At 67.9% G+C, this 17,101-nt stretch overlaps 4 protein-coding genes across 6 annotated transcripts; 1 reads left to right on the top strand and 3 right to left on the bottom strand.

Annotated features, from left to right (window-relative positions):
- Positions 1-39: 39 nt before the first annotated feature.
- Positions 40-8,582, bottom strand: UBA7 (ubiquitin like modifier activating enzyme 7). 3 transcript variants are annotated; one of them, XM_055707519.1, is made up of 24 exons: positions 8,475-8,582; positions 8,218-8,383; positions 7,325-7,459; positions 7,151-7,257; positions 6,879-6,969; positions 6,633-6,774; positions 6,436-6,533; positions 6,178-6,324; positions 5,938-6,096; positions 5,661-5,768; positions 5,499-5,579; positions 5,255-5,410; positions 4,973-5,138; positions 4,699-4,895; positions 4,382-4,446; positions 4,034-4,217; positions 3,845-3,919; positions 3,323-3,509; positions 3,007-3,116; positions 2,831-2,917; positions 2,564-2,755; positions 697-798; positions 517-617; positions 40-218 (listed from the first exon to the last, which is right to left on the bottom strand). In XM_055707519.1, the coding sequence occupies exons 1-24, from the start codon at positions 8,516-8,518 to the stop codon at positions 92-94; spliced, it is 3,027 nt and encodes a 1,008-aa protein (XP_055563494.1). In that variant the 5' UTR covers positions 8,519-8,582; the 3' UTR covers positions 40-91. The 3 variants fall into 3 exon arrangements, with proteins under 3 accessions (XP_055563494.1, XP_055563493.1, XP_055563495.1); XM_055707518.1 differs by having other exon boundaries at positions 5,938-6,324; XM_055707520.1 differs by lacking the exons at positions 7,325-7,459; positions 8,475-8,582 and having other exon boundaries at positions 7,151-7,324; positions 8,218-8,355.
- A 56-nt stretch (positions 8,583-8,638) lies between these two features.
- Positions 8,639-9,630, top strand: TCTA (T cell leukemia translocation altered). The gene is made up of 2 exons (XM_055707530.1): positions 8,639-9,037; positions 9,531-9,630. Exons 1-2 carry the CDS (start codon positions 8,691-8,693, stop codon positions 9,571-9,573), a joined length of 390 nt encoding a protein of 129 aa, XP_055563505.1. The 5' UTR covers positions 8,639-8,690; the 3' UTR covers positions 9,574-9,630.
- A 39-nt stretch (positions 9,631-9,669) lies between these two features.
- AMT (aminomethyltransferase) lies at positions 9,670-11,790 on the bottom strand. The gene is made up of 8 exons (XM_055707527.1): positions 11,482-11,790; positions 11,325-11,405; positions 11,082-11,213; positions 10,838-10,916; positions 10,569-10,714; positions 10,302-10,482; positions 10,019-10,174; positions 9,670-9,905 (listed from the first exon to the last, which is right to left on the bottom strand). Exons 1-8 carry the CDS (start codon positions 11,749-11,751, stop codon positions 9,727-9,729), a joined length of 1,224 nt encoding a protein of 407 aa, XP_055563502.1. The 5' UTR covers positions 11,752-11,790; the 3' UTR covers positions 9,670-9,726.
- A 159-nt stretch (positions 11,791-11,949) lies between these two features.
- NICN1 (nicolin 1, tubulin polyglutamylase complex subunit) lies at positions 11,950-15,857 on the bottom strand. Its single transcript, XM_055707529.1, has 6 exons — positions 15,664-15,857; positions 14,977-15,150; positions 14,494-14,607; positions 13,961-14,032; positions 12,522-12,626; positions 11,950-12,391 (listed from the first exon to the last, which is right to left on the bottom strand). Exons 1-6 carry the CDS (start codon positions 15,820-15,822, stop codon positions 12,350-12,352), a joined length of 666 nt encoding a protein of 221 aa, XP_055563504.1. The 5' UTR covers positions 15,823-15,857; the 3' UTR covers positions 11,950-12,349.
- Positions 15,858-17,101: the final 1,244 nt, after the last annotated feature.

Here is a 17,101-nt window from a genome sequence, read left to right as displayed (position 1 = left end):
TCCGGGCAGGGGCAGGCAGGGGTGTTCGGTGATGAGGGCTAATGCATCCTGCAGTTTTTATTGGATGGGACAGGGGGTGCCGGCCCCTCGCTTAGGGTAGGGAGCAGAGGAGAGGGGGACGGGTATCTTCAGTCTCAGCCTCCTCTCCCTCGCACACATACAGCAGCTCCAGCTCACGCTGTCGCAGCTCCCCAGTATCCTCCAGATTCTCTGATAACCTGTGGCACAGAAAGGGGGTTTTGGGTATGCTGGCTTGTACCCCCGAGGCTGGCCAGGCATCCCACGGTGGGGGGGTGTCTTAGGCCCTGCTGGGGCGCCCAGCCAGGCTGGGGGACGCAGGGGCCAGCAGCGAGGGGCCGGGCAGGGGTCCTGCCACGGGAAGTGCTGCCGGCAGGATGTTTATCCAGCAGCTGGCTGGGAGCTGTGCTACAGCTGGAGCAGCTCAGGATGGAGGGAGAGGGGTCTGGCAGCCTCCCCGGGGCAGGATTGGGCCCCAGAGCCGGGGACGGGACCTACCTCTGTGCCTGCTGCTGGGCCCGTGTCTCTTCATCCTCCTCCCTGTCGTAGAGCACGGTGTGGCCACACAGGAGCATGGTCACGGTCCAGCCATGTGTCCTCTGCAAGAGGCAGGTATCAGGATCTGGCCCTGCACCCCACCAGGGTGACCTGATTGGGTGCTGTCTGCACTGGGCTCACCTGAAGCCAGTCCAGCACCTCTTGCACTGTTGCCTCCTGCCCATCTGTGCCAACTGCCTGCATCTCCAGCCGGTCCCAGCAGTTCCACTCTCTCCCGCCGTACTGCAAGGGGGAGCACAGGGTAGCAGCCGGCACTGGCACCCAGCATCCCGGCTGCCCATGCCCATGGGGCAGGGCCTGGTGGAGCACGAGGGCTGGGGTACAGCAGGGCGGGCAAAGGGACCAGTCTGAGGGCAGGGGGACGGACGAGGGCACCGTTGGTGGACCAGGGGCAATGGGGGATGCAACTGTCTCCCCAGCGCTGCTGAGGTCCAGAGGCACTGAGCTGCCACCCCCCTGGCACCGCTGGGTCTAGGAGGCAATAAGAGCACTGCCAACCACCCCCACCCCCCTCCCCGTACCCCCAAGGTCCGGGGACAGTGGGGGGCACCTCCATCCCCTCAGCACTGCAGGGGCCAGGGTTGGCGTGGGGCCAGCACTGCCCCAGCCCCAGGCCAGGAAGGGCGCACAAAGGGCCATTGAAGTGCTGCCCAGCCCCACACAATCACCTCTTCTCATACCCGCAGCCCCCTGACCCCGGCTCCGGCCCGAGGGGGCCAGCGAGGTGCCAGCCTTAGGGCCAAGTGCTGGATGCGGCCCCACACCGTCTGGCACGGCTGCCCTGCCATCTGCCCTCACCACAGGCAGCACCAGCCCCTGCCTGGCCCTGGCCTCGGCCCCGCTCGGGAAGGGGTGTTCCCACCTGGCCACTCTCCCCTCCTGCCTTCTGTTGCCTTCTCACCGCCTGCCTTCTGCTGCCTGCACTTACCCCACCAGGGTGGAAAGTGCTTAACCCCATCCTCACCGGGGTGGCGACTGCCCAGCAGTGGGAATGCCACCGTCCGTCCCAGCACCCCGGAAAGTGCATCCCTCTGGCTGAGGCTGCCCCTCAGGGTGGGCTCCCCTGCCCCCTGTGGGACCACGGGTCACTTCAAGCGGGCCTGGGGGGCACACACTCCCACTGCAGCCAAGTGGCTGGGTGTGAAACGTCACACCAGGCATCCTCGGCGCGGGACACAGAGGTGCTGGGCGCTGCTGCGGGGACCCAAGGGCACAGCCAGCCCCAGCAGCATCCTCCACCCAGGGATGGTGCCAGCCTGGCCCACCATGGCCGGGGCGGCACAGGGCTGGCAGCCGGTGGGATGCGGGGCGCGGGGCAGCCGTGGGGCGGCTGAAGCGGTGTGGGAGCTGGTGCGAGGCCGGGGAAGCGCCTCCCGCCCCCTCTTCCTGCCCCCGGCCCGGGGCCCCCCGGGCCAATCTGGTTCCAATCGGCGCTTCCTGCCGCGCCGGAAGGGCTGCGCACGCCATAAACCCCCAGACAAAGGGGCCTCTATCGCCCAGACGGTCCCAACCTGGGCCTGCCCCCGCCCCCGCGCTCCCTCCCCGGCGCAGCGGCTGCTGCCGGCCCCCCGCCGCCGGGACCCCCGGCCCCGCTCCCCCCGGCCGCCCCTCCGGCCCCGTGCCAGCTGCGCTCCGGCTGCTGCAGCTGGTTTCCATAAGCCAGATGTGAGGCTGCTGCGGCCCCTGCCCCTGGCTGCGGGGCTCGCTGTGGGGCCCGCTGTGGGGTGGCGGGGCCGCCTCAGCCCCACGGGAGCCCCCGAACACCCCGGCTGGGCCCAAAGCTGGGGTGAGCGCCAGGGGAAGGAGCTGGGTCCTCACTGCCCGACAGCGCGTCCGGCCCACCGCGACACCCGCGCCCATTTCCAGAGCCCCCCAGCCAGGGCTGCCCCCTTGCTCCTGGGCTCCCCTGGCACCACCCCACAGTGGCTGGGGCACCCCGAGACCCTGGGCATCTCCCACCTGCCCCACCCCGCGGAGAGGGTCCTACCCGGTAGGTGGGGGGCGGCAGGGGCTGGATGCGGAGCAGCAGGCAGTCGGACAGGCAGAAGTTGCTGTTGCGGTAGCAGCTGAGGTCCTGGCACCCCCACACCAGTTTGTAGACCTCCAGGCATGCCAGCCCGGCCACGGCTGCTGTGGTGGTGATGATGGCAGGCACGATCCGCCCCGCAATCCGCTTGCTCTGAGGACAGGAGGAGTGTCACTAGTTGCCCTGCATGGGACAGGGACCCCCAACGCCAAGGGCTGCCCCTCTCACCGTCAGCCAGTTGGCAGGGGGGATGCCATAGTTCTCTGCACGCAGGTTGGATGCTGCTGTGATGAAGTCCACGTGGATGTCATTGTCCTGTGAGGAAAGACCATGGGGACATCAACATCCCATGGGGACATCAACCCCCCTGAGCTGAGCAAGGCCACCTGCCCAGCCCTGTGTACCTTCTCAAAGTAGATGGGCTCCATCAGGGGCACTCGCACCTCCTCACCGCCTACCAGCTCCTGCCTTTGCTGCACCAGGTCCTGAAGGAGCTCCGCCAGCCCACCATGGTCTGGGGGCACAGGGATGCCTGGGGTGGTGCCCCTGTACCGTGGCACTGCAGGGTTCACAGCACAGTGCTCACCCCCCCCCCCCCCCCCCCCCCAATCCAGGTTCTCCTGTGGGCTGAGGCAGGGATGAGCAGCCCCACCTCCACCAGGCTGGGCCCAGGGACCTGGGGACGTGCCTGGGGGAACCTGGGTGCTCAGGAAGCCTCACCCGCAGGCATCCGTGCCTCCTCCTGCTCCTCTGTGAGGGGGATGTGGAGCCCCTCCTGGGGCACGAAGGGTGGCAGGACCATGCTGCGGAGGATGGTCTGGGCGGCTGCCCGGTCTCTGCATGGTGGCACCTTGTGTGCTTGCGCAAAGAGGTGGGCAGCGGCCAGGATGTACTCCAGGTGGGTGTCCTGCAGGGCAGAGTGGGGCCCGTGGGCACCTTGCTGGGGTGGTCCACAAGCCCATGTGACCAAAGGCTGCCTGCACTGCCATGAGCAGGCAGAGGAGCCTGGCTCTGCCCTGAGGTTGAGATGGAGGTACTTCTTCTCTAGCCACAGAGCACACCCGTGCTGTCCCCAGCAGCGTCCTTGTTGACTGGGGGACAGGGACAGACGCAGCCCAGGATGAGGCAGCCCTGGACAGCCCGTGGCAGATGGAGCATGACTACAGTCTGGCATCCACTGCACCCCCAGCACAGGCATGGCTCTCCCCGGTAAGGGACCCCACTGCTCTCCCCGGCACTCACGTTGTCAGGGTTGAATGTCAGTGGATAGGGACAGGTCCTATCCCCTGCCCAGAAGGGGACACCAGGGCTGGTTTCCTGGCACAAGGAGAGCAGAGTCAGGCCCAGGGACAAGTCCCGCTGGCTGCGGCCAGGCAGCTGGCAGAGGGGAGAGCTTGCGGGGGGTGGCAGCCCCATGGGTGCCAGGCTCACGTGCTCCGGGGGGAAGGTGTGCAGCAGCTGGGTGATGGCATCGTGGTAGCAGCTCTGCCAGTGCCGGCGGGCCCAGCGCACGCAGTCCTGCCAGTCCCGTGGCCGCTCCTGCAGGCTCCCCTGCACTTGCTGCAGGACCTCCAGGGCCTTCGCTGCTGGCAGCTGCTCCAGGAAAGCTGGGTCTCTGCAAAAAACAGGCGCTGCTGGTGCTGGCCCGGGAGCCATCCCATGGGACACCTGGGCAGGACACGGTGGTCTGTCCCACTCTCTCCATGCCTGGCAGAGGTGGCAGCACCCCAGCAGGGCTGGCAGCCTCTCTCCCAGCGCTACTCCCCAAAGCCCACTCACTCCATGAACTGGCTGACATGCTCCGCGGGCAGCTGGAAGAGCCCCTCAAACTCATCACGGGCCCACTGCAGAGGGGGAGTGGGTACTGAGCACCGGGACCCCTTCCTTACGCCCCTTGGCCCAAGCCCAGCAGGTAGGAGAGGCCGTGATGGGGCCAGGGCCAGCAGCAGAGCTCAGGCTGCCAGCAGGAAGCAGCTGGAGCCGTATCCTGCCCCGTGGCCCACCGCCGGGCTGCGGCCAGAGTGGGAAACGGGAAAGGAAGACAAAGGTCCCGGTGCCTCCTCACTGGGTGCTGGGGCCAGCGCGGCACAGCCTACCTGCAGTGTGTGCTGGATGGTGCGGGGAAAGTACCGCAGCGTGCAGACAGGGAAGGTGCCATTCCCCGGGGTGCCAGCTGGCCCCAGTGGCTTGGTCAGGGGGGGCACCATGGCCAGCACGTTCCCCCGTGCTCCCTCTGTGCCAGAGTCCAGCAGTGGCGTGAGGCAGCGAAGGCAGCGGCTCTCCAAGTAGGCACCTGCAGGGAGCCAGGGGTGCTGGGGAGCTGGGGGGCACATCCAGGGGCTCAGCCCCTTTCTTCTCCCCAGCACTCACGGGCCTCCAGTGTGTCCAGGGCGCTGGCGACGCCATCCAGGCGCCGGAAGAAGTTGTCCCCATAGAAGGGCTCAGTGACAGGTCCCACCTGGTTCTGGTGAGCCGTCACCCTGACATCAGGGTTCATGCGCCGCACGGCCTCTGCAGCCACCACCGACTTCGGCCTCTGCCAGGTCAGAGAGGGGGTGGGCAGCTCTCCTCCACCCCACAGCCCCGGGGAGTCCCCAGGACAGCCAAGGTGCCCTTTGGGGAGAGCTCAGCCCCCACCCCGCGGTGTCTCACCGATATATCTGCTGAGCGGTAGAGGAGCTGCCGATGGAGGTTGGAGAGGGCGACAGTGTCCATGTCGGTGACAGTGAGGTCCCCACCTGGCCCCGCCGCCAGCCCCATCATGGCAAAGTTTTTCAGCAGCTCGCAGCCAACTGCGCCGGCTCCCACCTGCCGGGGCAGAGCGGCTGCAGCTCCCCACACACTGGCCGGCCGCTCCACAGCCTCTCCAGGCACCGCAGCACCTGCCCCGGCTCACCACCAAGTACTTCTGGCAGCCCAGCTGCTCCTGGAAGGCAGCCCCGAAGACAGCGATCTGGCCATCATAGCGGGAGCCCCTCTGCCGGGATAGAGGAGCCGCGTGAACAAAGGTGGCTACGGCACCCCCGGCACCCAGGAAGGGCTCGGCACATGCTCTCACCGGGGCGCAGTCCTCCTCCGCCAGCTGCGCGGCCCCCTCCAGCCCCAGGCACTCCAGGGCGTCGAAGTACAACCACTGGTCCAGGGGCAGGAACTTCCCAGTGATGGCCTGGGGTGAACAGGGCCGTCAGCGGGGTCCCCTGTACCCCAGCCCCGCTGCCTGGCCCAGCGTCCCCAGGCAGGCAGCAAGTGCCCTCTCGTGGTCACCCAAGGCCACCGGACAGCTGTGCGGAGCTTGACCAGTGGGACCCCAGAGCCAGGATCCCCGTCTCGCTCACCTTCAGCGCTTCCTGGGCTGCCAGGGCCCCAACGACGGCAGCCACGGGGCACAGGTCCCCCGCACTCACGCTGGCAAAGGCTCGCACGACGTCCTCGTCCAGGGGACCTTGCTGCACTCCCAGGCTCCGTGCCAGCTCCAGCACCCTCTCGGCATCCGCCTGCGGGCAGAGGGGCGAGGGCAGCCCCGGCAGGGTGGCGGGGGACCGCAGGGGCCAGGCAGAGGCAGAAAGAGGACTCACCGGCACCCTGGGCCGGGGCAGGCGGCCCTGCTCCCTGCGGAAAGCGTGCAGGGCCTGGAAGGCGGTGTGTAGGCTGCGGCTGCGTGGCAGCTCCTCAGGACTTGCCACCCGGATCTTGGGCTCTGCCAGTGACTGGCACAGGGGCTCCTGCCGGCGCAGCGCCAGGACTCAGCAAGTGCTTCCCTGGGGCCGGGGACACGGCTCGGCGCGGGGTGCCCCAGCCCGGGCAGCAGCACTGGGGGCCGAGGGGGGACTTACATAGGAGTGCACCTGGGGCAGCCGCACCTGCGAAACCAGCCCCCCGCGGCGGTAGGGTGAGAACGAGCTGGTGTCCTTGATCTCCAGCCTGAAGGCATCTGGGGATGAGAGGGGGGCTGACATCATGGTCACTGCCCTGGACCTGGTGAGTTCCCCAACCCTAGGCCAGGGCAGCCAGGACACCCTGGGTGGCTCACCCAGCACACGCACGGGGACGGGCTCCTGGCCGTTCAGCTCAACCATCCCCTCCACTCCAGAAAACGTCACCAGGTCACCATCGCAGAAAAGGTGGCCATGGCTGTCCTCTGTTCCCATGCATGTCACCACGCCTGGGTTGCCCTGAGAAGGGGAAGGGATGTGAGGATGGGGGACTGGACCCAGGTGGCACAAAGCCACTGGAGGAGGCAGCGGCATTTCAGGGGAGCCTGCTGAGGCTGCCCTACCTGGGAGATGTGCTGCACAGTGGCACACAGTGGGTCCCCTTCTGCTGGGTCATCAACAATGAAGTGCTTCCCAAAGTCGCAGAACAGCTGCCTGGAGAGGACCGATGGGGTTTTGCTGGAGGTGTCACCTCACCAAGCCGCCCAAGCGCTGCCAGGTCCTGCCTGGGCTGAGCAGCCCCGCCAGTGGGATGGGAACATGGGCTGCAGAGCTGGGGGCTCTGGGGACAAGGTGAGCCAGAGCCAGTGGCAGGACCGTGGGGCAGACGCCTTACCCTGCCAGCCCCTTGGCATCAGCCACGATGAAGCAAATGCCCTGGGCATGGCAGAAGTCCCCAACACGGAGCTGCTCCTCCAGCGGTGACTCGGTCAGCACCACCACCTGCACCGGGCCTGTCAGTAGGCACTGCCATCCTGGGGGGTCCCAGGGTGCAGGGGCATGGGCTCACCTGAAAGGAGGTGAGGAAGTCCTCCAACAGCTCCCCGGTGTAAGCAGCCACCACCACGCGGGGGTTCAGATCGGCCAGGGCCCGCTGGGACGCCTCGGCACGGTTCTGGCCTATATCATTCTCCCCAAGGAGGAACTGCAGGATGGGCACATGGCAAGGCACCCCGTGGGTTTGTGGTGCTGCTCGCCACAGTGGGGTGCTCCACAGGGCCCTGTCTGCACTGGTGGGGGGGCCCCTGCTGAGGACCACACCCGTGACATGGGACGCCCCATGGGCCCTACCCATGACACTGAGGGGCACCCAGGGCCATACCCATGACAGAGACCTCCCTTTCCACACTCCTTACCAGGATGCCCAACCTCTATGGGCATCCCCCACTGGGAGAGCCCCCCATCTCATACCCACACCTGCAACAGAGATCCCCCAGCAACCACACCCATTACTGGGACCCTCACCTGCACCCCTACCCAGTACTGGGACCCCCACCTGTACCTGTTACCATTGCCAGGTCCCCACCTGTACCCATTATGGGGACCCCCATCCATACCTGTACCCATTACTGGGAACGCTGTCTGTACCCGTACCCATTAATGGGCCATCTACCCATACCCCCACCCATATCTGTACCTGTTACCGGGACCCTCCCCCATACCCATTACCAGGACCCCCGCCCACACCCGTACCTGTTACCGGGACTCTCGCTCGTACCCGTACCCATTACCCATTACCGGGACCCCTTCCCGTACCCGTTACCGGGATCCCTGTTGGTGCCTACACCCAGGCTCCCCACCTGTACCTGCACTCGCTGCTTGCCTCCCTGCTCGTACCCGTTACCGACCCCCTCACCCGTACCTGTCCCTGTTACGGGCCCCCCCGCCCGGCCCCGCCGGTACCTGGTGGGCGCGGTCGGCAGTGCAGGCGGTGCCGCGGTCGTGCAGGACGACGCGCCCGGTTCCCGCCAGCACCAGCGCCGCCGCCACCTGCGCTCCGGTCCCGCGCAGCCCCGACACCAGCACCGCCGCCCCGGCCAGCCGCCGCGCGCCGCTGCCCAGCACGTACCTGCGGGGCAGGGACCGTCAGCGGGGCCGCAGGGCCCAGGGACCCACCCCACCGCCCCCCCGGCCCGGCCCGGCCCGGCGGCGGGACGCACAGCTGCCGCGAGTACATGCGCTCCTCCGCGCCGCTGCCCGCCATGGCGACCCCGCCCACCGCTCAGGCCACGTGCCCAGGGAGGGCCCGCCCCGTGCAGGCCCCGCCCACCATGAAGGGCCCACCCCAAAGGCCCCCCGTGGAGGCCCCGCCCGCCATTCAAGCCCTGCCCCCCACAGGCCCCGCCCCCGCAGGCAGCGGCGCGCCCGGCGCAGCCATGGCGGCGGCGATGGGCTGGCAGGCGCCGTGGCGGGCGCTGGGCGCGCTGGGCCGGGAGCTGGCGGCCGAGTGGGCGGCGCAGGACGTGCGGGCCGCGCTGTGCCAGCTGCTGCTGCTCTGGCTGGGCCTCAGCCTGCTGGGCGTCCGCCTGGCCTGGCGCGCCTACGGCGGGGCGGTGGCCGCGCTCTGCTACCGGACGGGGCCCGCCGCCCGCCGGCCCCCGGGCACCGGGCTGGGCCCCGGCCCCGCCTCCGGCCCCGGGCCCGCCCGGCCCCGCGCACACTCCCTCTCCCCCGCCGGCCCGGCCGGACGCAACGGCGCCGCCGAGCGGCACTGCCCGCCCCGGTGAGTCTCGACCGCTACCGGGGCCGCAACCACCGCCCCGCGCCGCGGCCTCCCCGCCGCCCTGCCCGGCCCCAGCGGCACCCCCGGCCCGGCCCGGCCCTGTGCGTCCCGGAGAGCGTCCGCCGGCTCACGGCACCGGCTCGGTGCTCCCCAGTGCGCACCCCCCGGCTCTGCCCCGAACCATACACCCCGGCAAGCGCTGCCCAGCCCTGCCGGCCCCCGGGAGCAGGCGGGTGCCACAGCAGTGTGCCGTGCCCGGGTGCCATGCCCAGGTGCCACAGCGGGGTGCTGTGCCTGGGTACCAGAGCAGGGTGCCACAGCGGGGTGCTGTGCAAGGGTGCCACAGCAGGCGCTACAGTGGGGTGCTGTGCCTGGGTACCAGAGCAGGGTGCTGTACCTGGGTGCCACACTGGGATGCCACAGCAGGGTGTCATGGCCACGTGCCACAGTGGGGTGCTGTACCAGACCCTCTCACGCTGCCCCTCTCTTGCAGGGAGGGCCCAGCCACAGAGCCAGCGAAGACGCACCGGGAGTGAGGAGCACCAGGACCGCCGCGTACTGCCCATGCCATTAAAGTGCTGTGCCACCCCTTGCTTTGGCACCCATCGCCGTCACTGGAGAAGAGGCCAGGAGAGTGGGGCAGGGGCTTTATTGGGGCTGGGGCACCATGCCCATGGCGGGCACTGGCCTCATTTGGCCATGTAGTACTGGGTGGGCACAAAGGGCATCTTGGTGACGACTGCTGGATGCTGCTTCTTCCGCACCTCGACGGCGAGTGCGGTGCCAGCCCGGCTGTGCGCTGCCTCCACGTAGCCCATGGCGATGTTCTTGCCCAGGGAGGGCGAGGGGCAGCCGCTGGTCACAGTGCCTGGGGACACAAGGACATGGGGAGGTCAGGGGGGGCTGGGGCTGCCAGCCCCCTCCTCTGCCACAGGTGCAGCTGGGGGCCATGCCCATGCCAGCCCTGCCACCCCCACCTACCCACAGGCGTGCCCTTGGGGCCCAGGATCACCATGTGGGGCCGTATGGGGGGTCCCACTGATGTCAGCCCCACGCGCTTGCGTTTCGGCTTCTCTTTCACTTGTGCCATGATGATAGCCGCACCGGGGAAGTCCATGGCTGTGCGTCGCCGCTTCCCTGTGGGGCAGAGATGGGTGAGGGGAGGTCATGTCTGCCTGGTCCTCATGCCCCACCCAGGACCGTGGGGACACCTCAGCCCTCTGCCCGCTCTGAGGAGGTGGGGGTGGCTGTGGCCCTGACCTACCCAAGGTCCACAGCAGCCCGGCCTCAGCAGGTGTGGTGGTCTCATCGATGTCGTTGCCATAGAGGCAGAGCCCGGCCTCCAGGCGCAGGCTGTCCCTGGCCGCCAGCCCCGCCGGCCACACCTCGGGGACATGCAGCAGCCGCTCGGCCAGCTCCACCGCCTGCCCTGCAGGCACTGAGATCTGCAGGGGGACACAGGCAGGGTCAGCAGGGCATGGCCCTCCCCTCCCTTGGTACTGTGGTGGTGCTGTTAGAGCTCTCAGGGTACCTCTACACCATCCTCGCCGGTGTAGCCGCAGCGCGTGACCCGGCAGCCTGGCACGCCAAAGACTGTTGTGGTAATGCTATTCATGAAGGAGAGCTTGGCTAGGTCATCCGACAGCCCTGCCTGCAGCACCCGTGCCATGGAGGGACCTGGGAAAGCAGGTGGCTCTGGGAGACAGCAGTGTTTGGGGAAGGGAGGGATGCGGGGAGGGCACTGATGTCCATTGCACAAGGACTCGGAGGAGGGCAGGCCTGCGTGGGGCCCCCCACTACCTTGCAGAGCCAGCAGCGCGTTGTCCGACACTTCCAGATGAATGTCACTGCCGGCGGCCTGCAGCTCCGCTGCTCTGCCCTGCCAGGGTGACAGTGGGCTGCTAGCATGGGGGCCAGGCCGGTGCCAGCCCTGCATGTGGCCACAGCTACCTTACCCCACGCAGCCACAGATGTCACTGAAAGGTGGGAGGACTCATTCCCACCACATGTCCCCACCTCCCGTGGGGCTCGGGCAGCCCCGTACCCTCATAATGGCCAAGTCCTTGTCAGCGCAGCCAGCATTGGACACCACGTAGAGGTGATCTTCTGATGTGTTGGTGACAATGAGGTCATCCACGATGCCACCCCTCTCGTTGGTGAGCAGTGTCAGGGTGCCCTGCAGGATGTGGCCCTTAGGAGCACGGGCAGGCTGCCTGCCTGTCCCCCCCGGGGTGTCCCTGGGGACCTCTGACCCTGCCGGACGCTTGGTGCCGCCAGTGCCCCGTACCTGTCCCGGCTTCAGCTCGGCGATGTCCCCCACCACCAGGCTCTCCATGAACCTGACACGGTCCCGGCCGTACACCCGCGTCTGGAAGGGGGCAGGGAGGGGGGTGAGGCGGTGCGGGTGCCCTCCCGGCCCCAGCCCCCCCTCCCGCCCCGGCTACCTGCGGCATGTGCGAGACGTCGAAGAGCGAGCAGTGGCGGCGAGTGTGCAGGTGGGACTGGAGGTGGCCCTGCCCGTAGTGCAGCGGCAGGCTCCAGCCGGCAAACGGCACCATCCGCCCGCCGCGGGACCGGTGCAGGGCGTCCAGCGGCGTCCGCTTCAGCCCCGCCGCCGCCTCGGTCCCCCCGGGCGGCGCCCCGCCGGCCCCGCTCAGCGGCGCGGAGCCCGGGGGGCGGCGGGGTAGCGCGGCGCGACAGCCCGCCCGCAGCATCCTCCCTCCCGGCACGGCCCGGCACGGCCCCGGGGCGCCTGGGACATGGAGTCCGCCCGGCCCCCGCCCCGCCCCCGCGCTCGGGCCCGCCTCCCCCGCCGCCGACCCGGGGGGATGCTGGGTGCGGGTCCTGCCCGTGCTCGGCCATTAGCCCCCCCCCCCCGCCCCCCCCGCCGAGAGACAGGCAGGCACAGGCCGGACCGACGTAGCAGCTTTTAGTCGTGCCCGAGGCTCTCCCGGCCCCTCCTCGGCCCCCCGAGCGTGGGGGGCGCCGGCCCAGCACCCCCTGGTCTGCGGGAGCCTCGCGGCGCAGAGGTGCGGGCCGGGGGGTGCCAGGCTCTGCCTGCAACGGCAAGAGCAGAGCCAAGAGCAGAGCCATGGCAGCTGCGGGGCACCGGCCTTGGAGAGGCCTGCAGGGGGCTCCGGGCTGGCAGCGCTGCCCACCGCTGCCAGAGTGCAGGAGTCAGGGAAGGGGCACGGGGAGAGCCTGGAGCCCCCCCCGGGGCCACAGGGACAAAGGCCGATGCGCAGTGCAGGAGTCCACTGGAGTCCCGGGAGCACGGAAGAGGCAGCTCCCTCCGGCCGGCACCAGCGGGGCTCACGTGTAGGAAAGCAGGTTGATATCGTAGCAGCCATCCACCTGGAAAAGAGAGCAGCCGTTGGTCCCTGCACAGCACCATCGCTCTGCTGGGACACCCCATCCCGCTGGGAGGGCTCTGCCAGCGACGCGGCGAGGCCAGAGCCCCAGTGAGCAGGGTGCTGGGACTCACGTCAAAGCGCCCGATGCGGGCAGCTGCCTGGCGAGCCCGGATCACCTCCGTCAGCACCCACATTTGCTGGACCTCTGTTGACACCTTCTCCGGGTCAGGGAGCTCCTGGAAAGAAGCAGGCACAATGCTGCGGAGTGGGCATAGCCCAGATGGGCTGGGTCACCCCGGGCTTGGGCAGTGGTGGGGCTGGATGGCTGTGCCCCCTGGGGAGACAGGCACTATTGTGATAGTGCCCACACTCCCAGCCTGCTGGTGATTTCCCAACATGCAGCAAGCAGGGCCCTGTGCTCCAGGAAAACAAGCAGCTGAGGAAAGAGGTGACCCTGAGCCCCAGGTGCCATGGTGCCGACACAGCCCGTCCCTGCTGGCAGGTGTCCAGGGGGAGGACAGAAAACAGATTACTGGCTAATGATTAAAAACGTAATCATGCAGTCCAGAGTTTCTCAACAGCCTCCCTCTACGGCGCTCCCCAGGTTTGGTGACAGAAACCCCGCAGCAGGTGCGGGTTCACCCCAGGAACCTTTAGCCAGGCGGGACTCGCAGGCTCAGCAGCAACTCTCCAGGCTGGGGCGAAGTTCTGTGCTGCTGCTCCCCTGCCCGGCCCTGCCCATGGCACTGAGCTGCTGGTGGGTGCCTCGTGGTGTTGCTGGGAACAAGCCCAGAGTAACCCCAGCATCTCCCCCAGACCACCCCTTGCCAAGGGGACGTGATCCAAGCGATCAGCAAGGGACCAGGGTGTCCTCTCCAGCCTGCCAGACAGCTGGGCAGGGACTGGAGCTCCCAGACCTGCCGGGGCTGGCAGAAGCCTTGATGCCGACACAGCTTAAGCTCTGTAGCACCGAAGCCTGGCAGCAGAACTGCCGCGGAGGTGCTGGGTGGTGTGGCAGCCGGCTCCTACGGGCAGCACCAGTGGCTGATTCAGCAGGTTTCTGTGGGCCAGCCAGCTGCCCACCCCTGCCCTGCTCTGTCTGGACTTTGCTCACCGAAGGCTGCCGGCCAGGCAGATGTGACTTGCAAGCCGTAAACAAGTGCCACGGCTGTGACCTCCCTCTACCCACGTGCCCTGCTCCCCAGAGCGCACCCTCTGTAAAGCACTGGGGACCAGCCAGGCCACCCTGCCCCCATACACCCCACGTGCTGGCTGAGCGATGCTGCATACCCATTGCTCCCATGGGGATGTTCCTGTCCCCCGACTAGAGGGCAGGTAGACGTCACCTCAAATCACACATCCTCATGGAGCTATTTTCCTTCCGAATGCTGCAAACTACTCCCAGCACAAGACGGGTTATTCTGGGGCTCCACAGCTATTTCTGGTGGAGGCCTGGGGCTGACAGGGCATGGATGGAGCCGGCAACCTCAAAGGGGATGCTCACGCCCACAGCTGGCACCCTACACAGGTCCCTTCTTCCCCCTAATACCTCACAGCGAGGCTCACTCACCCCGTGCAGGCTGGCTGGCAGCTCCGGAGGGGTCAGCTGGGAGAGCCAGGAGGGGAAATCCTTCTGGGGGCTCTGAAACAGATCCAGAGGGTCACACAAGCGTATCCCCAATCCCACCTCCCTCTCACACCATGCAGAGTTCTGTGGTTTGGAGCCCACCCGTATTTATATTGCTATGGATATGTGTCACTTTACCATCATTAAAGGGAATTTTGTAATTTTGTCTTTTGAGTGGCTGTTTGTAACCCATGATTTGTTGCAGCAATCTCCACTTCTGTTCTGCTCCTCAGATAAACATCCACCTCTGAAATGAGCAGGACTGGGGCCAGCCAGAACAGTCCCTCCCCTGGCCCCCGACAGGACCCCAAATTCCCCAGTGGACAAGGACTTGGACCCACACTCATGTCCTCTGGAGGGAGCCTAAAGCCCCTGGAGCTGCAGGGAGCAATGCCAGGTGCAGGGCTGGAGATGGTAGCCTGTCCTGGACCCCCCGCCTGCACCGGGCAGGAAGGGCAGCATTGGCACCTGCTCACCTTTTGTCCGGGGGGAAAAATCTGCAGCTCCTCAATGGTGAAATGGAGCCAGACTGGGGAGGGCTGCCGCAGGATGAATCGCACTGCTGTCACCTGGTCCATGTCACACAGCATCTGCCGGGGCAAGGATGGGGCTGTCACCACAGGGGCTGGCATTGCTCCGGGGCAGCTTTGGGAATTTCCTCCAAAACCAACCCCAACCCACCCCAGATGTAAGGAGCCTGAAGGGAACATCAGCTCACAGGTGGCTGTCTGGGCTGAGCGGGGCACGGGCAGGCCCAGCACGGGGACCCTTGCTGCTGGGAAGGGCTGGCAGGAGCAGGAGAGGCATCGCAGGGGCCAGCCGGCCCACCGCTGCCGTGGAGACGTGGTGGGGCATCAGCACAGGACCCCAGAGACCAGGAGCCATCCTAGGGTGCGGGCAAAGGTGGGTGAGCCCCAGAGGCGTGGGTGATGCTGCGGCCAGCGGCCAGCCATGCAGACCTGGTGGCGGCGGAGGGAGAAGTAGTCCTGGGAGCCCTCCTCAGTGTGCGGGCAGGGCATCAGGCGGTAGTCCCGCAGGCAGGTCACCCAGCGGCGGGGGCCGGCAGGGCCGAGGCGCTGCACCCGCACGCTCAGGAAGGCCGTGTAGAAGTTCCTGAAGACGATCTCCTGCACCTGCGGGACCGGCGGCCTCAGCCCCTGCACCAGCACCCCCCATAGTGGGGCCGGCACCGGCACCCCCCTGCCCCCATACTGGTATCAGCACCGGCACCCCCCATACCGGCACCGGCATACACCCGCCCCCACACTGGTACCAGCACCGGCATCCCCCCATACCGGTATCGGCACGGGCCCCCCACCCGCTACTGGGACGGGCCCCGGCGCGCCCCTTGCCCCCGCCCCACACCGGCCCCGGGCCGCCGGCAGCATCCCGCCCCACACCGGTACGGGCGCTGCCCCGGCACTACCGGCACCGGCATCCCCCCGGTACGGGCACGGGCACCGCCCCCGCCCCTCCCCGTACTGGGGCCGCTGCCGCCCCCGGCATCCCCGCTCCTGCCCCGGCCCCGTCAGGGCACCCTCCGCCCCATTTCGGGCCCTCCCCCGCCCCCCGGCCCTCCCGCCCTGGGCCCGCCCCCGGCCCCCCCCCGCCCCGGGCCAGGCCGCCCCGCGCCGGGCCGCACTCACGTCGGCAGCGGCGCCGCGGGGGAGGCGGAGGTCGATGACGGCGACGCCGGGCCGCGCCGGCTCGGCCCCCCCGCTCAGCTGGAGCGCGGCGGCGGGGCGGGGGGCGCAGGGCAGCGGGGAACGGCCCGGCCCCGCGGGCGGCCCCGCCGCTCCCGACATGGCGGCGCAGCGCGGCCGCCCCTCCTGGGCGGGGCCGGCCCGGGCGCTGTGACGTCACGCGCCGCGCCGGCCGGAAGCGGGAGCCGCGCTCGCGCCAGCAGGGGGCGCCACACTCCCGCCCCCCGCCCGGCCGGGCCCGCGCCGCGGCGCTAGAGGCGGGGCTGTAGGGGAGCGCGCGGGGTGTCGAGCCCGTACGTGTCCTTACGCAGCGCGGAAACCGCCCCCGCCACGCCGAGAGCGGTGAGACCCGCCGGCACACCCGCCTCGCTCGCGGCGGGCCCCGGGGAGAGCCCCCGCCAGCAGCGGCAGGGCTCCGGCCTACCCAGCCGCTCGGCTCTGGCCACGGGCCCCTGGCCCACCCAGCCGCTCGGCCCCGGCCCACCCAGCCGCTCGGCTCTGGCCACGGGCCCCTGGCCCACCCAGCCGCTCGGCCCCGGCCCACCCAGCCGCTTGGCTCTCGCCACAGGCCCCCAGCCCACCCAGCTGCTCACCCAGCGCTGCAGCATGCCAACCCCCCAGGGAGGGGATGGGTATGGCCCTGGGGTGCACTGGGCCCCCCGCCACTGCCACACAGGAGTTATTTCTCCTCCCACACAGACCCTTAAAAGAATGCTCAGGGAAAACACAAAGTGGATCCACACTTGAAATGATTTAGCATGAAGGAGAGAAAAATAACATCTATGAACTAAAGGAAGAGGCAGCCAAGGGGCAGAAGGCAGCCAGGGGTGGCCCCACGGCTCAGACGAGCTGGGCCCGAGCAGGGCAGTGGGTCCCTGGGAGCTGGCACTCAGAAGCTAAGCTCATACAAACTGCTGGCAGCGGTACACCGGTTTTTAAGTCTTTTTTTAATAAAACAATTGGAGGATGTATCAAAAATTTAGTAAAAAATTAGATTTGAGAGTTTACTGATTTTGTTTGACTATTAACTATTCTTGGCGCTTTTTTTCTTTTTTTTTTTTTTTTTTTTCTTTTCTTTATTTATTTTTTAAACTTTTAATCTTTTCCAACAGCATCCAGGCACGGAGCAGCCAGGAGGAGATGTGCGGCCTGGACTGGCGAGGCCATCCCTGCACTGCTCTCAAGGAGGAGTTGAGGCAGAGAGACGGCACCACGCTACAAACAGCCCACCACTGCTGAAACACCTTGCGGGGAAGGGATTTTGCTGAAAAGAAGACCACCCTGACTCTGGCGCTCACTGGGAAGCAGAGGAACTGTTGTGGCACAGGACCTGGCTCACCCTCCTGTGAGCTGCCCCAGCACAGCGCTGCACCCCGAGGTG

Source organism: Falco cherrug, chromosome 4 (genome assembly GCF_023634085.1).
Source record: "Falco cherrug isolate bFalChe1 chromosome 4, bFalChe1.pri, whole genome shotgun sequence".
In the NCBI taxonomy this organism is placed as follows: Eukaryota; Metazoa; Chordata; class Aves; order Falconiformes; family Falconidae; genus Falco; species Falco cherrug.
Note: the sequence above shows the minus strand (reverse complement) of the source record. Positions and strands in the feature narration are given on the sequence as shown.

What these genes read in the sequence shown, in the direction of transcription:
- UBA7 (XM_055707518.1), bottom strand. Translation starts at nt 8,518, where the DNA reads ATGGCGGGCAGCGGCGCGGAGGAGCGCATGTACTCGCGGCAGCT. An exon ending in ACACCTTCCCCCCGGAGCAC is followed by an intron (nt 3,920 to 4,033) that starts GTGAGCCTGGCA and finishes TCCTTGTGCCAG; the next exon opens with GAAACCAGCCCTGGTGTCCC. An exon ending in AGGTGCTGGACTGGCTTCAG is followed by an intron (nt 618 to 696) that starts GTGAGCCCAGTG and finishes TGCCTCTTGCAG; the next exon opens with AGGACACATGGCTGGACCGT.
- TCTA (XM_055707530.1), top strand. Translation starts at nt 8,691, where the DNA reads ATGGCGGCGGCGATGGGCTGGCAGGCGCCGTGGCGGGCGCTGGGCGCG. An exon ending in GAGCGGCACTGCCCGCCCCG is followed by an intron (nt 9,038 to 9,530) that starts GTGAGTCTCGAC and finishes CCTCTCTTGCAG; the next exon opens with GGAGGGCCCAGCCACAGAGC.
- AMT (XM_055707527.1), bottom strand. Translation starts at nt 11,751, where the DNA reads ATGCTGCGGGCGGGCTGTCGCGCCGCGCTACCCCGCCGCCCCCCGGGC. An exon ending in ACGTCTCGCACATGCCGCAG is followed by an intron (nt 11,406 to 11,481) that starts GTAGCCGGGGCG and finishes GCCCCCTTCCAG; the next exon opens with ACGCGGGTGTACGGCCGGGA. An exon ending in CCGAGCTGAAGCCGGGACAG is followed by an intron (nt 11,214 to 11,324) that starts GTACGGGGCACT and finishes CACATCCTGCAG; the next exon opens with GGCACCCTGACACTGCTCAC.
- NICN1 (XM_055707529.1), bottom strand. Translation starts at nt 15,822, where the DNA reads ATGTCGGGAGCGGCGGGGCCGCCCGCGGGGCCGGGCCGTTCCCCGCTG. An exon ending in TGCCAGCCAGCCTGCACGGG is followed by an intron (nt 12,627 to 13,960) that starts GTGAGTGAGCCT and finishes GCTTCTTTCCAG; the next exon opens with GAGCTCCCTGACCCGGAGAA. An exon ending in CCCGCATCGGGCGCTTTGAC is followed by an intron (nt 12,392 to 12,521) that starts GTGAGTCCCAGC and finishes TCTCTTTTCCAG; the next exon opens with GTGGATGGCTGCTACGATAT.